The sequence below is a fragment of the Ictidomys tridecemlineatus genome, chromosome 1 (genome assembly GCF_052094955.1).
Source record: "Ictidomys tridecemlineatus isolate mIctTri1 chromosome 1, mIctTri1.hap1, whole genome shotgun sequence".
Taxonomy (NCBI): Eukaryota; Metazoa; Chordata; class Mammalia; order Rodentia; family Sciuridae; genus Ictidomys; species Ictidomys tridecemlineatus.
Window position 1 is genome coordinate 87,206,035 of NC_135477.1, and position 17,370 is coordinate 87,223,404.

The following is a 17,370-nucleotide window of genomic DNA, read 5'->3' on the forward strand; positions in this document are numbered from 1 at the left end:
CATGGTTATGGCAAGTAGTTGATTTGTTATTACTTGTAATCAAACAAAAGTAAGAGCACAAACCATTGTGCACAGGAACAAGAACAAGTTGCCCAGTACTAAGCACTAATCTATCTTCTTAACATTAATTTTTCTTCTCTAGATTTTAATTTAATTTCTCAAAAACTTCCTTGACAGGAATACAGGGAGTTTTTCTTTAGACATTAACAATTTACATTCCACAGCTGAATCATTGCATTTAGAGCAAACAGATCTATGCTTTAGAAGTAGTTGCATTAATTGGGAAAGTCATGATTTTTCCTTCATACTTAATGCTCATATGAGAAATCAAAACTATACTTATTAAAGGAATACAAAAACAAATCAGCCCATTCCCAGAAACATACTGCGCTCCTCCAGAGGATGGACGCCTTGCGCCATCCACCTCAGTAGGGCCTTGCCATTGCCTGAGTCAGGGGAGGGGCGCAGCATTCCCCTCTCTTGACTCTACCATGAATTTACCAGGGAACTTTAAAAAAAAATAATAATGATTCCTGGTCCTATCTTCAGTCTGAGGTCCCTGGCTGCAGGTGTGGCCTAGGCAATAGGAACTTTAAAAGCTCCTCAGGTGATTCTAACCTATGACAAAGAGAAACAGGGGCCTAAAATCTCCACTTCTGAGGGCCCACTAGGGGCAAACAGAACCTACCAAAGATAAGGAGGTGGTAAGAGACAAAGATGCCTTCTTTCTGCAGGAACTTTTCCAGATTGCAATGGTTATTTGTTGATACCAACAAAAGGCAGGGGAAGTCAAGAACTCCTATTATTATTACACCCAGGAGATGAGATCACTTTTCACATATAGCAAACACAGAAACTCAGTTTATGAACTGCCTCTGAAATAAAGCTCCAGTGCCAGGACATGTCTGTTCAGTGAGTCACCAAGAGGTGGCATTATAGCAGTGTGAAACAAGTCTCCTAGGTAGAAACTATTCCTTGTAAGCAAGGGCTGTGTCCTGAACGTGGACATCTGAGAGTGCCCTAACAGAAGGACAAGACAGTGTTTAAGGATTTCCTCATGTAGCATAAACCAAAGTGGCAGAGAAGGGCTCTGTGAAACAGCAGCCACCTCCATGTCGTTCACCAAGTGACCTCTTTGGGGCTTTCGGCCTAACCCTGGGCTACAGCCACCTTGCCATGGTTCAAGAACAGGTACGGACTCTGACCTATTCTGATTGATATAATGTTTCTAAGTAGAAAGGAAAGTAGATTCTTTTTCACTGCCTAGGAAATTAATATTCTTTGGGCTTGTTTTGTGCTTAAAGGTCCTCCTCTTGTCATTCATTGCTATACTGATTCCAGTATTAAAAACCCAACTAGTTAAGTGTCTAAATATTTGGGGCTGGGGATGCAGCTCAATGATAGAGTGCACTAAAAAGAAAAAGGGGAGATTATATTATATATATATATATATATATATATATATATATATATATATATATATATATCATATCTAAGTGTTTCCAAAACCTTGAATCTTAAGGATCCTAAACTAAAAGTGTGGATTGGGTGGAGGAGGGACGGCCACGACTATATTTGCTCCAGTTCAGTCCTGCTTGCTCAACAATTCAACGATACTAGGAAAGGACTAAACAGTGTTGCATTAGGGCAAATTACAGAATCAAGGGCATCACCAACAGTTTCAGCTCCCCTGGGATTTGTTGTTATTGTCATGAACTTTTTTTTGGTACAAAATGGTTTTATTTGATTTGTCTTGAATCATTCATACTACCCAACAGGGTGCCTTGCATGTAGAAAGTAATCAATGAAAAGGCAAATTGAAAATACTCAAAGTAAATTGCAAGACACACACACACACACATATTTAGGATATACATGTATATAGCATATATAGCATGTTGGCTTTTTGGGTTGGGGTTACAGCTCAGTTGGTAGAGTGCTTGCATTGCATGTACAAGGCCCTGAGTCTTTATGGAAATCTTCAGAAATATATAAAAGTAAAACAACTAGTATAATGAACCAAATGTACCCAAATGTACTTCAATGATTATCCCAATATGGCCAAAGTTGTTTTCTTCATGCCCCACCCTGAAATATTTTGAAGAAAATTCTAGACATAACACTTCATTTTTAAGCATTTCTGTATCTCCAAAAGATAAGGACCATCATCGCATATCAATCTGTTAATATCATCAAATATCCAATCAGTGAAGACATTTCCCAACTGTCAGATTTGGGGGTTTTTTTTATAGTTTATTTAAATAAGATTCTACCTGGTAAGCTCTATACAGTCATAATTAGCCAATGTGTTTCTTGAGTCTTTTCTAACAGAAGTTCTCCCATCTCTTTTTTCCTAAAATGTTCTGTTGTCCTACCGGTGTTTCCCACAGTTCTAAATACATCCCCATAGTGTCCTTTAACAAGTTCTTCCTCTATAGACCCTGAAGCTGATGAGATTCTGGAATATCTTCAGTTTTTTCATTTTTACCCCATCCTATCAAGATAAAGCTGACCTTCCTCCACCTGTATTCTACCTCCTGGTCTCCTGCCATCTTTGCACACCACAAGCACTCAAGTTAAGAGCTGCTTTAAAAAAAAAAAAAAAAAAAAAAACAGCTTGTATACATACAGAGAAACCAAGGGACCCTTTGAGAGTATCCAAGGTCCAAGATCCAATCACTGCAGCCAACAACAATACCCCATTAAGAAAAGCATCCATCAAAACTACAGCTAGTTACACAAGGGATTTTTTTTTTTTTTTTTTTGGTATAGGGATTGAACCCAGGGGCGCTTAACACCTAAACCACATTCCCAGTCCTTTTTTTGTATTTTATTTAGATATAAGGTCTCACTAAATTAGCTGAGGTTGGCTTTGAACTTGCGATCCTCCTGTCTCAGCCTCCCAAACTGCTGTGATTATAGGTGTTTGCCACCATGCCTAGCTATACACAGGATCTTTACCTAGCTAAGACAACCTCACAGTTAAGAAATAAGGAGGACAGTCACTCACTGCCAAGGTTTGCTGAAGTGCACAGTGGTGGAAGTGAGAGTGGGCAAAACACACTACTGCTCTAATGTAAAGGAAGTACAGCAGAGACAACTGGGACTGAGGCCAGGCTAAACAGAACTTCTGTATGGCATCTCTCACTTTTGGCATGACTTTATCTTTTCTCCTCCTCCCCCCACTTTTTTCTTTTTTGGTTCCAGAAACTGAACCCAGAAGTGCTTAACCACTGAGCCACATCCCCAACCCTTTTTATTTTTTTGAGAAAGGATCTCACTCAGTTACTTAAGGCCTCACTAAGTTGCTGAAGCTGGCTTTGAACTTGCAATCCTCCTACCTCCGTCTCCTGAGTTGCTGGGATTATAGGCATACACCTCTGCACCTGGCTTTTGGTCCCCCTTTTATAGGTGTGCTTGCTTCAAAGTTTATTGCAAGTGGCTGGAGGTCCCAAGAGATAAGGGTATAACTAAGAGATCTTTTAACATACAATATATCTAAAGGATACACATCCACTCTCTCCATGCTTATTATGTGAGACAGAAATTACTGCCTGTTCATCCATATCCATTCCTCCCATTGTCCTCAATGATTAAATCCAAAAAAAAATTTTTTTTTGGGGGGGGGGTTACTGGGGATTGAACCAGGGGCACTTAACCACCAGCCACATCCCCAGTCCTTTTTATTTTTTATTTTGAAATAGGGTCTCACTAAATTGCATAGGGCCTTGCTAAATTTCTGAGTCTGTCTTTGAACTTGCGATCTTCCTGCCTCAGCCTCCAAGGTGACTATGATTACAGCAGGTAAGCACCCCTGAGGCCAGCTTAAATCCCAATTTTATTCAAGGTGGCAATATGTCCAACTGTTAAAAGTAACATATTCCAGCCTTCTTCTGTAGATAGGCATGGCCATTCACTCTAACCAATAAAGTATAGGCAGAAGTTATTAGGTATGACTTTAAATATAGTTCCTTAAGAAAGGAAAAGCAGAGGTTGAGGATGTAGAGTGCTTTGTCTACCATGTGCAAGACTCTGGCCTCTATCCCCAAGTACCACAGCAGTGAAAAATGACAGAGGGGAGAGGGGCTGGGAAGAAAATAAGCAGATGAGGTTGCTCCCTTGCATACTCATTCTTTCCTCTACTTTGGAACTCAGGTATAACAGTTTGAGCAGATATCATGGGCCATAAGATAGACTGCAGTACTTGTTTAAAATTCTTCCTTCCTGGGCTGGGGTTGTAGTTCTGTGGTACAGCACTTGCCTGGCATGTGTGAGGCACTGGGTTTGACCCCCACATTAACTAATTAATTAACTAATTAGTTAATTAATTAAGGTACTGTGTCCATCTATAATTAAAAAATATATTTTTAAAAATTCTTCCTTCCTTCCATCTTTCCATGGTTTACTCTGAGAAAACCAGGCCTCCCCACCCAAGTCTCTGAATGTGCCAGTAGAATGTGGACAAAGTCACTGCACAATTCCAAATAGGGTTTCAGAGGGAACAAGTTTCCAAACTCTCCTCATGTGGCCTTGACCCCCACGAGAAGACTCGAATATCCTCCATGAGGAGAAGAGCATCCCCCACAGTCCCCTTGATCTGGTTCCTAGAATAAGAAGCAAATAAAGCAGAACTGTCATGTTCTCAAGTAGAACTGCCACTACCAACTCAAAGATCCAGGAGCAAAAGACAAATATTTCTTCTTTTAGACTTCGAGATTCTGGGATTGCTTGGGACGTATTAGTGAGGCAAAAGTTGGCTAATACAGACCATAAAATGACCTTGAATTGGGCTGGGGATGTGGCTCAAGCGGTAGTGCACTCGCCTGGCATGTGTGCGGCCCGGGTTCAATCTTCAGCACCACATACAAAACAAAGATGTTGTGTTCGCCAAAAAACTAAAAAATAAATATTTTTTAAAAAAAATTCTCTCTCTCCCTCTCCCTCTCTCTTAAAAAAAAAAAATGACCTTGAATAGAAAAAGAAGAGCAGCAACAGTTATCCCCCCACCCCCAGTACTTGGGATTGAACTCTAGGAGGCTCCACCACCAAGGTATATCCCCAAACCTTTTTATTTTTTACTTTTAGGCAGGGTCTAGGTAAATTGCCAAGGCTGGCCTTTAATTTGTAATCCTCCTGCCTCAGCCTCCCAAGTGTCTGGGTTTACAGGCATATACCACCACACCTGGCTAATATTTTTTTAAGGTATATAAACCATTTATATCAGACAAGGCTACACACTTATTTCTCCTTGGACACATCCCACAGTTGAATGGACCCTGGCGGCCAGTGATCTTTGTGTGCTAATCTTGAACATGAAGACCCCAGAAGTGGCACAGCCCTCTACGAGCCAGGATATCTTTCAGTAACTCCAGGTCTTTACAGAGCTTGTTGTTCAGACCTCTGACCTGGCTGTGTTTTACACCCTTTACCCTTTGGTCTATCCAAGAACCAGTCTGGAGTCTTCACTGGTGTGGATTCTGCACAACCGTGATTACACATTCCATCTTACTTGTGGTGAGATCTATGGCTCCATTGGGAGGTCAGTGTCTGTTTTCTCAGCAGCACAGGACAATGCTCAACACATTCCCTGAACAGCTAAGAGAGCCAAGGCTATCTTCCACCACTCACTGATGCTGGTGTTGCATACTTACAAACGTGCTGGGACCTCTCAGACACCACTAGGGACAAGGCAGGGGCACCAGTGGCAGCGTGCACGCCTGCTGTGGAGGAAAAGTTAATGTTTCTTTACATTTTAGGCATTGTTCTAAGAAGCCATTAACTGTTCTTAAATCAACAAACTACACCACCTCTTCCCTCCACTGTTACGGTTACTATTAACATCCTGGCATATTTCCCTCCAGTTATTTTCCCCCACACAACTATGCTTTGTTAGTTTTGAAACATACATGAAATACTAGGCCAGTGCTTTTTTCATCATGTCTCAGCTACTTCCCTGCACTAATTACTGGTGCACATAACAGGCAAGAGCTTTACACATTTTACATGGAGAAAAAAAGTTATATTCTCAAGATCACAGCAACTCCTAGCTAACAATCACCATTAAAAACAACAGCATGCCTGTAATCTCAGTGGCTTGGAAGGCTGAGACAGGAGAATCACGAGTTCAAAGCCAGCCTCAGCAATGGTGAGGTGCTAAGCAACTCAGTGAGACCCCGTCTCTAAATTTGGGAAAAAAAAAAAAAAAAAAGCTCAAACCTGAGATGTCAGCAATATGGTGAACTAGGAAGCTCTAGGCCCTTTCTTTTCCCCTTGAGAGCGAGAGAGAGAGAGAGAGAGAGAGAGAGAGAGAGAGAGAGAGAGAGAGAGAGAGACTCTGTAACAGTCAAAGACCTATAGCAACTAATAGAGATCATCCAATCAAGAAAAGGCCCCATTCAAAATAGTAGGAAACCTCCTGAGGCTTTTGCTCATTTTTACCACCTTTCCCCACCCAGTGAGCACAGCCTTGGTCTGGAGGAGTTAGCACCTTAGTTCTCAGTTTTCTTTCCCAAACTGGAGGAAGCAGAGCAGACCTTCTCAGGCAGAAAGAAGCAACAAGGTCTGCTGAAAAATGTATGAGAAGGTTCTTTGGAAAATTAAGACTTTTAAAGGAAACTGTTAGAAACTGAGGGTCTAGCTCGGTGGTAAGGTGCTTATCTAGAATGCGTGAAGCCTGGATTTGATGCCTAACACTGCCCCCTCACACATACACACAAAGACAGCTGTGAGTCAGTCGAGGTGGCACATACCTGGAAGCCCAACTGCTGGGAAGGCTGATGCAGGAGGATTGCAAGTTTGAGGTCAGCCTGGACAATAGTCAGACTTTATCTTAAAATAAAATAAAAGGGTATAGGAAGCCAAGCACAGAGGCACACACCTTTAATCCTAGCAACTCAAAAGGCTGAGGCAGGAATGTCTCAAATTCAAAGACAGCCTCAGCAACTTAGTGAGGCCCTAAGCAACTCAGTGAGGCCCTAAGCAACTTAGCAAGATCCTGTCTCAAAATAAATCATAAGAAGGGCTGGGGAGGGCTAGAGTTGTGGCTCAGTGGTAGAGCGCTTGCCTAGCATGAATGAGGCATTGGGTTCGATTCTCAGCACGACATACAAATAAATAAAAATAAAGATCCATTGACAAAAAAAAAATGCTGGAGTATGCAGCAGTGGTTAAGGATCCCTGGGTTCAATTCCTGGTACCAGGAAAAAAAAGAAAGGCTAGGGATGTAGCTCAGAGGGAGAGCACTTGTCTAGCACACACCAGGCCTGGAATTCAATCCCTAGAACCCACACACACACACAAAAAAAGCAACTACATGTCAAGGTGATTGAACAGCCACACACAGGCCCAAACCACGAGCATGCTCAGGAAAGTCCTGGAATGATCATTCCAAAGCTCAGAACATGCCCAGCTAGTTAGTGAAGGACTGCTCTGATACAAAGCAAGTCTGAAAAATGAGGAGAGGTGGCTATTCTTTCAAATACTCAATTATCAACAAAACCAACAACAGAAAAAAAAAATCACAAGGCATACAAACCTGAAAACACAGCCCATTCAAAGAAAGAAAGTGACACAAACTATCCCCAAAGAAACATAGGCATGAGACTTATTAGACAAAGACTTTAAAACTTTAAAGACTTTAAAACAAACTATCTTTTGTTATTGTTGTTGTTTTGTACTGGGGACTGAACAAAGAGGCAGTTTACCACTGAGTCAGATCCTCAGCCAGTTTATTTTTATTTTGAAACAGGGTGAGGCTAAATTACTGAGGTTGGCCTTGAACTTGCAATCCACCTGCCTCAGCCTCAAATTATTATTGTAATTTTGGTTTGTAGTTCCACTTTTTATTTTCTACTGGATTTCGAGAGAGAGCAGGGATGCTTATACTAATATCAGATGCAATCAACTTTTCATCAAAAACTGTCATAAAAGACAAAGGAGGGGGCTGGTATTGTGGCACAGCTCGCCTCACACATGGGAGCACCTAGGTTTAATCCTCAGCACTACAAATCCTAATCTATAAGGATCTCAATTGTGTCACTTGCAAAATAACAACAGTACCTACCTAGTAAGATTCTTGTGAGGCTAAGCAACCATAGAGCTGATAGTCATAATGAATTTGAGCTGAGCCACTGACACATTACTTGACTTCTATGTACCTCAGTATCCCCATTTACAAAACAGAAATAACAACAGTACCAACCACATAGCTTTGCTATGATAAATTACATGAGTGAATCTACATAACAATTTCAGAAAAACAGTTGGCACCCTATGTAATTTCAGCTATCATTATTATTTATTTTAGTTGTTATTTGTAATCAGAAAACACTACCAAACCGGGCCATTTATACTATGCTTCCTTCCCCCGTGGGCATTGGGATTTGGACACATTACTTGTTTTAACTAATAGGATGTGAAGTTCATCACATCCCAGCAGAAACTGTAAACCCAATTTATGTTCAGCCTCTTGCTCCTGTGCCTTCTGCCACAAGAAGGGCATGTCTAAATCAGAGCAGCCTCAGTCCAGGAATGGGAAGACCCATGGAACAGATCTGAACCCACCCTGCAGTGGAACAGTCTATTAAAAAAGAAATTACAGAAAGCCACTCCTTTGGACTAAGCTCCTGCACCAGACCACAAAGACCAGACTAAAAATCAAAATAAATTCATTTATAATAAAGTTCCAGTCACCAAACCCAAACTGAGTTGTTATTTGAACTTTGGAGAAAGTATTATTTCCCAAACAGGCCAGCTTCAGTGAACATGATAAGATACTTAAACTAAACTGCTATGATTTTGTCCTTTGACAAGTCACAGCAGCTGACCCAAAGTCACCAACTGTTAAGGGCCACAGCTGAGTAGGGATGATGCAAGGCATTTTGCCAGAAGGGAGCCATTGAGATGATGATGGTTAAATTAAGCTGTGTATTCAATTGTATATAGACCCCTGCTCTCAGCCTCAGGCACCTGCTACTTTGGAGTTCTTGCTGGGATTCCTGGGGAGTTTGTGTTGGTTGGTGAAGTTCTGAGGGAAGGAGTTCCGGTTGGTGTGTGGTGTCCCTGAGAGGGCCACAAGGGTGGCGGTCAGGGGAGTTTGGAAATAAAGTTGGTTCCTGCTTGAGTGGCTCGTGATTTGTGCCCAGCCAGACTGCGGCAATCAACCCATAATGTGAGCAAGAAATTGACATTTGCTGTTGTGGGCTACTGATATGTTTAGATTATTATAAAGCATGACTGAAAAAAAGATGATTCAAACAAAACCCATCACAAATATCTCTTATCATCAAACTTATTCCTGGTCCTATAAGCCTTCTTTGAACTAATGGCACCATCATTTACCTATATAGCCAGGCCCTATTAGAAACTCCACTGTCATCAATGATTCCTCACTCACTTCTTCCCATTCTACTCCATCATTATTTCTAAAATCTGCTCCTCAGGTATACATACCCTTCCTCCTACTTAGAACCATAGCTCTGACCCCCCCATCATCATCTCAAGACTCAACTCTTAATTGTCACCTAACTTTAGGTACCAATCCATCCTCCACATTGCCACCACACTGATGATTCCACTGAATCCATAGGATCATGTCACTTCTCTACTTAAATATTCTAGTGGATAGCCTGCAAAATGAAATCTAAATGTGGCATTGTAAATCTAAATAAGGCAGGGACCTCCTTTGTCTTCCAAGTCCTCACAACCATTATATACTTTTTTTTTGAGATGTAGATCTTACTATGTTGCCCAGGCTGGTCTCAAATGATCCTCCCACATCAATCTTCTGAATGCTGGGACTACAGGCACGTGTCACTACACCCAGTTTACACACTTTAATAACCTAAGTTTAATACCTATATTCTTGAAACTCTCTTGGTATAGTCTGAACTCCTTTCTCCATTCTGAATTTGGCTAGCTCTTTTACAACAAAGATCCATCTCACCTATTACTTCCTATTATACCTAGCTTTTTTAAAAAAATTTAGTTGTAGATTTACACAATACCTTTATTTTATTTATTTTTAGGTGGTATTAGGGATCCAACCCAGTGCCTCACATGCGGTAGGCACTGCGCTCTACGGCTGAGTTACAACCCCAGCCCCTGTAACTACTTTTTTAAGCTTTAGAGACCACTTATCACATTGAGGAGCTTTCTTGTCCATCCTCCCCCCAGAATCAAGTTCCATTTCTACATATTTAGACCAAATACCTAAAATAATGCCTAGACCACAGTAATCACTTAATCTTTCCGATAAAACATTCTACCTAGACAAATAATTTTGTTATTTTCATAATTTACATATTATTCGTTTAAGCTTAGAAATCGTAGACAGACGATTTTCCAGCCCTAATATTTCACAAGCTGTGAGTTGTTTCTTTGACCTTCGGAAACCTCCCAATTCCAAGAAAAGCCATTCCAAAGGCAATGGGAGAGATGTATTTTCTATTAATATAATTATTAAAATCCAGTAAGCATTGTTCAGCGCTAGCTGTGCTAGGCCGGTGGCTCCCAACGACTCCACAACAATGCAAACTCTAGGACCTCACCCTAGAAAACTCAGAAGGTACCGAGTGGGGATTAGGCAGCTGCATTTTCAACAAACTCCCCAAGTAACAATGCTACAACGAGTTTCCTTCTTCAAAACTTCACAGCACCCTAGTGCGTCCCCTCATCACTAGAGCTCTAGAGAAAAGAAGAGCAGTTGTTAAAGTATGTCCAACCTCCACTCGCTGCCTAGTCCCGAGGGTCCGGCACTGACAGGCCACTAGGACACTCACACAGCCTACCTGGTAGATGGCAGAGCCGGAGTCCAACTGGGTCCCCAACGCCGCCACGGCGTCACCGTGATAGGCGCGCAGCCCCGGGGCAGCGGCGCGGAAGCAGGGCCGCAGAGCTGACCGCAGGGGGGCCCACATAGCTGCGGTGTACGAAGCAGGGGCGGCCCGCGCCCGTCGGGAGCAGGTTCTTTCCCCGGGGTTTGCGGCTAAGGTTCGACTAGCGTCCTTTAGGCGCCAGCGGCAGACCCTCAGGTTCTCAGGCAAGCCCCTGGCACGTGCCTGCCTATGCCAACCCCCATTGGCCGGTGCCGCGCGCCACGCCTCCCAATTCAGCCAATAAGGATCAAGAGCGCAACCCCGCGAGGTTCTGTCCCATCGCGATCCCAGGAGCGCTGGCGCTGGGACGAGGCGTGTCCAGCCGCGCTGAGCTGAGAGAACTGTGGTTGGGTTTGTATCGCGGGGGTGTTCGTACAACAACCCACACTGCGCAGCACTACTACCGTAGTAGTGCAGCACTGGGGAATCTCATCTGATCTAGTCCTTTCGCTGGAGATTTTAAACACTTTTCTGATTATTTTTACTACGTGATGGATTGTGGATCTCAGTGTTGGGATCTTTAGATAAAGAACCCCACACATATTCATAAAAATTAAAAACACTACAAAATGCCTTGAAACTTTTTAATTCAAATGTGTATTGAACATTTACTGCCCACTACTCGATTGGTTGCTTAGGCGACTGAATAAAGGTAAAAATGTGAGGAACCTAGGAAGAAGCGGGCAGAGAGAGAGAGGGTGTGGCTACCAGCTAGAAATAAACCTGGTTCCGGACTTCAAGGTGCTTGGAAAAAAAAAAAAAACCGAAAAGCGGAGAGGGTGGGGAATGATATTGGCCAAATTATATTGTTATATTTTGTGCATGTACAATGTATAAGCTAATCCTATCATTAGGTACAACTATAATGCACCAATAAAAAGTGTGGGAATTAAAAATAATTTTTAAAATAGAGAACTTCAGACGGGGCAGAGTACATCTTCTCAGATCTTGATCTTCCGCTCAGCAACGACAAATACAAATCAAATGATAATATTAGCTGTGGTATCACCACAATTAATATGCTCATAACATATTAATGACAAAAACAGTTTATAAAATGATTGCTTTTAAAAAATAAAAATAAAATAAAAAATTTTAAATGTAATACAATTGACCACCTAAGTGTCAGATTTGTAGGACAGACGTTAAAGGAACAGAATGCCATGACTCAAGTGAGGTAGCTGAACAAAGCCTTGCCGAGGCTCCCCAACACCCTCTACAGTACTGGGGATTGAACACAGGGGCCTCTACCATTGAGCTATATCCCCAGCCTTTTTTTATTTTTTATTTTGATCCAAGGTCTCACTAACATGCCCAGGCTGACCTAAACCTTGTAATCCTGCTTGAGCCTTCTGAGCCATTGATATTACAGGCTTGAGACACCACTGCAACTGGCTTTGCAGCAGCTTTGAATATGAACAGAGCCCCCAAACTTGGCTAGGCTTGGTGCAAATGGAGAACAGCCAGCAGCGTATGGGGCAAGCACAAGAGCAGGAGCTCAACGGGAAAGTTCTGATTTACAATGTGTGTGCTGCCAGTGTTCGACTGAAAAATGGCTCTAAAAACTGACTCTTCAAATGCATCAAGGTAACAGGAGAGAGACTGTGTTTGACATTCAAATTGTCACACTTTTTCTCTAAATAGTTCTTCAATAATGCAAACATACTAAAAAAAAAAACACCTTCTGACCACAGAAAAGACAGGATAGAATATAATTCCTTACTTTCTTTAAAAATCTTCCATCATGTTTATTTATTGTAACTCGATGTTGTTGTTGTTCTTGCTGCTGGTGGTGGTGGTGGTGGTGTTTTGATACCAGGGATTGAACCCAATGGCACTTAACCACTGAGCCACATCCCCAGTCCTTTTTACTGTACATTTGTTTGTTTGTTTGTTTGAGTCAGGGTCTCATGTTGCTGAGGCAACCTTTGAACTTGCTATCCTCCTGCCTCAGCCTTTTGAGCCACTGGAATTACAGTGTGCACCACTGTAATCACATGAAGCTCATTGGAAATTGTATAATGCTCCCAGAATAGGGAAGTAGAAAAATGCAAAAGGTCAAGTGACCCCCAAATTACCTAGCACTTGTTAGTGTCTAGTATCTACATTCACTACTGAGATTATACTCATAGGTTAGAGTTATGACTTAGCCACCTGATGATTTTTTTTTTAAAGAAATTTTATGTTGGAAATAAAAGAATTGAATTTTCGCCCCCAGGGCCCATCTCTATAGCCTGGGGTACCTCCTTTCCCCTCTCCCCTCAGCCCCACTCCCATGCATTGCTTATTCCCATGGGTGGCCCCCATGCTTTCTCTCTGCCTAGGGCAGCTTTCTACCACCAAACCTTCCTATTCTAACTACTACACATGGTGGGTTCATACACATCCTTCAAAACATAGCTTAAGAGTCCCCTCTCCCTCAAAGTCCTTCCTGACCTGCCCTTTTTACTTCTTTCAATCTCAAGTAGACCTCTATTGTGGCTCAGGTCACACTGTGTGGTTAGGGCTCATTTAGTTTATCCAACTACAGATCTTGTCAGAGTCACCTTCTCCTTTGTCCCGTGCCCAGCCAGGTGCATGACAGGTGCTAAATTTGTTGAATGAACACGTGAAAAATGGCTTCCTTTAAATAACTCTCTCTCAGGACACCTAAGAGAGTTATTTAAAGGAAGGCAGGAAGGTGGAAAGTCAAGGTGGGCTGCTGGACTTCTGCAGGCTCCCCTCTACCATCAGGTGTCCTGTTTCCCCTTTCTGACCTTACCTAGGATATCCCATAGCATCACTTTGGCATAACTCTACTGAATTCAAGGGGAAGGGACATAGATTCTATGTCTCCATGGGAGGAGTGTCTCACTTACAGACTATTGGGAGATAGTATGTGTCAGATCAGGCGGGGGAGGCTTTATTGAGATATCACTCCAGGGCGGAACTCAATCAGACCCACAGAGGGGACAGGGGAAGGGTCTGAGGAGAAACCGAGAGTAAGCTCGACCGGACTGGACTTTTATGGGGCTTACAGCAGGAAGGGAAGGGCTTGGGACAGGAAAAGGTGTTTCTAGGGTCCCTTGCCCCCTTGAAGTTGGTCAGGGGAGTTGGCTGAACTCCAGGATTGGCCAGGGGGGTCCTGTTGATTGACAGGCGTTAGTCAGGAGATCTGGCTGATTGACAGGTGTTTCCGCCGGCATCTGATTGGGGGCTGCTTTGTTCTAAGTTGCCACTAAGTCGCCACCAAGTCGCAAACAGTATGTGGTTGTTTATACTAGATGAGTGGATCCATGTTTTACATTTAGTCCAATCCAGTTTTATATTTTGTTTGCCTTGTTCTAACTCCTTTAATCAATTTCCATATCCCATAACTGCTGTCCATATAAATTGGCAAGCAACTTTCTCTTTCTAGGCCATGTTTAGTACTTTTTGGTTTATGTTGGAATTAACTCCTCTTAAAATCCAGAGGCAAGGGGCTGGGGTTGTGGCTCAGAGGTAGATCACTTGCCTGCCATGCGTGAGGTCCTGGGTTTAATCCTCAGCACCACATAAAAATAAAGATATTGTGTCCACATATAACTAAAAATAAATAAATAAATATTTTTTTAAAAAAGATCCAGAGGCAAAGAGATGTGATAGGGCCCCCAGGAGAACTGGAATCAGCTCATAAGGCAAATACCTCAGATGAAGTGACTGACTTTACATAGAGGAAGGCTATTTGAGAAGCAGGTGTGGGTATGAGGGTAAGTTGCTTCCACTTCTGGGAAAATCTTAAGGGGTTCTGGGCATTTGAAAATCTTGGTCTAAACCACATCTACCCAAATGTTTCCATGCAATTTTCCCAGATTTCCATTCCTTCCTATATATGGTCCCTTTGTCGGGGGGTGGGGGTGGGGGGTGGTGCAGGATCAGGGAGAGCACATCCCCAGTCCTTTTTATTTTTTATTTCAAGACAGAGTCTCTCTAAATTGATGAGTACTTGTACTTGGAATCCTCCCGCCTCAGTCTCCCAAACTGCTGGGATTACAGGTGTGTGTGTGTGTCACCATAGCTGACATGTATATAGGGTCTTTATCATCTATATTGTGCCTTTAGTTGGCACCTCAACTCTGTATCCATTCTGTCATACCCTGGCCTTATTCTAAGCCAAAGTGCCCTGGCATCTATAGAAGACAATACACTTAAAGCTGTGATGGAGGCTTTCTGAGGTTTCACCCCTATTATAGAAATCTACTCAAGAGAAAAGTAAACATGCATACAAAAAGTTGTGCAAAAATATTGTTAGTAACTTTATTTGTAATATACAAAAACTCTAAACAACCCAAATGACCATTAACAGGTCAATGGATGAACAAACTATGATTGATGTACTCCTCTTGATGACATTCAGATGCCAGGGCCATTATCTTGGACTTCTTGTTCTCCAGACCTGTGAGCTAAATAAACCTCTTATTTTCTTTTTCAGTACTGGGGATAGAACCCAGGACTTTCTGCATGCTAGGCACACACTCTACCACTGAGCTTCTCCCCAGCCCTCTATTCTTTATGAATTTAAAATACTGCCTGTGGGAAAAATAATTTATATAAAACACCACCTCAAAAGATTAGTCAACAAGGGCTTGGGATGTAACTCAGTGGTAAAGTACTTGCTTACCATGAATGAGGCCCTGGGTTCAATCCCCAGCATGACAAAATGCATTTTTTAAGAAGATGTGAGGGAAGGGGAGGGGGGATAGTAGGGGATAGGAAAGGTAGCAGAATACAACAATTACTAATAGGGCATTATGTAAAATTGTGGATGTGTAACCGAAGTGATTCTGCAATCTGCATTTGGGGTAAAATTGGGAGTTCATAACCCACTTCAATCTAATGTATGAAATATGATATGTCAAGAGGTTTGTAATGTTGTAAACAACCAATAAAAAAAATTAAAAAAAAGAAATTGATGCTGCATGATGTAACAAAAAAATGCATTTTTAAAAAAGGTTTCACAAGACCACATCAAATTTAACAATTAACTGGAAGGAATCACAGAACTCAAAAAAGCTGACAGTTACAGATTAAAATAAATAACTTTAAAATTGTTAGCCCAAGGCACCAGGTATTCAAAAACACTTTTAGGCAGGATATTCCAAGGGCTTGAACGTCCTAAGCCTATTAATTAAACCTGTACTGCACAGTTTGCACTGTAAGATTCCATTTGTACTCTATTCTCAATGAAAAATTGTAATGATGGAGAACAAGTCGTACAGGTGTTAGGGTTGAAGGAGGGAATGCCCAGAAGAACAGCATAAGGAAGATTGGGGGAGGTGATGGAACAGTTATGTACCCTGATTATAGTGAAGTTATGAATCTACCACATGAGATAAAAGATAAAATTTCATAGAATTGTATATACACACAAGTACCTGTAAAAATGACAGTCTGAATAAGATCTAATATGTGATGTACATCCCAGGCAATGTGCTTCAGAGACTACAAAAACAGAAATAAATCTCATCCTTTTATACAGCCATGCAGATGTGCTCTATATCATACATGTTTACAAGATAAAAACTAGTCCTCAAGTAAGGGGACTTGGCAGCACCATCACACAGTTCATACTAAATTCACCACCAGGTGAAATGGGGTAGTTACTTGTGTTTGGTAATTGCCTTGATCCAAAGGAAAATTAAATTCATCATCTTAATGATAGAATGTAGGTTGCAATTTACTGGGTGCCAGTAAAGTTGGGCTCCTGCTTTTCCACAGAACTGAGAAATAGGGACAATATCTCCCTTGGTTTCATGTTAAAGAGATGTTTTTGGTTCCCTCAGAAAGATTCTTTGGTAGGGGTGGGAAGGAGGAAAAGAAGAAAAATCAGGCTAAAGGTGGTAGTGCACTCCTGTAATCTCAACTACTTGGGAGTGAGAATTGCAAGTTCAAGGTCAGCCTGGGCAATTTAGAAAGACCCTCAAAATTTAAAAAAATAAAATAAAAAGGGCTAAGGATATACCTCAGTGGTAAAGTGCTCCTGGGTACAATTCCTAGTACCATACACACACACACACACACACACACACACACACACACACACACACACACAAAGTTCTAGACAATTCATCATGACTAAAAGCAAATTAATGGTTACCTGGAGACCTGGGAGAGGTTTGGGAGACAGAGAGGAGCAAGAAGCAAGGGGAGAGGGACAAGGGGAGTGGTAAAGATCTATCCTTATTTTGGTGATGGCTTATGGGTATACATATATCAAAACTTAATTATATACTTAACATATGCAGTTTATTGTATGTCAAATAGTGCCAAGGCTGTTTATAGAAAATCCAGGCATAGTACCTTATATCACTTAATTGATAATCTCTGATGCTAGAATCTAAGCATCAGTCATTTTTAAACTTGCCAGGTGATTTCAATAGGCAACCACGTTTGGAGGGCCTCTTAGAATTTTTGAGGTAATATATATTTGGGTCAGCTGCTCCAACCTACTGACAGGATAACCCATGGCCTGTGATAA

At 41.8% G+C, this 17,370-nt stretch overlaps 1 protein-coding gene across 1 annotated transcript in view; it reads right to left on the bottom strand.

Moving 5' to 3' along the window:
• The window catches only part of Mccc2 (methylcrotonyl-CoA carboxylase subunit 2), a 71,777-nt gene extending 60,703 nt beyond the window's left edge, over positions 1-11,074 (bottom strand). The window contains exon 1 of the mRNA XM_005328967.4: positions 10,788-11,074. Coding sequence (XP_005329024.1) covers positions 10,788-10,916 — 129 coding nt within the window. The 5' untranslated portion in view covers positions 10,917-11,074. The remainder of the gene's footprint in view (positions 1-10,787) is intronic.
• Between the last annotated feature and the right edge of the window lie 6,296 nt (positions 11,075-17,370).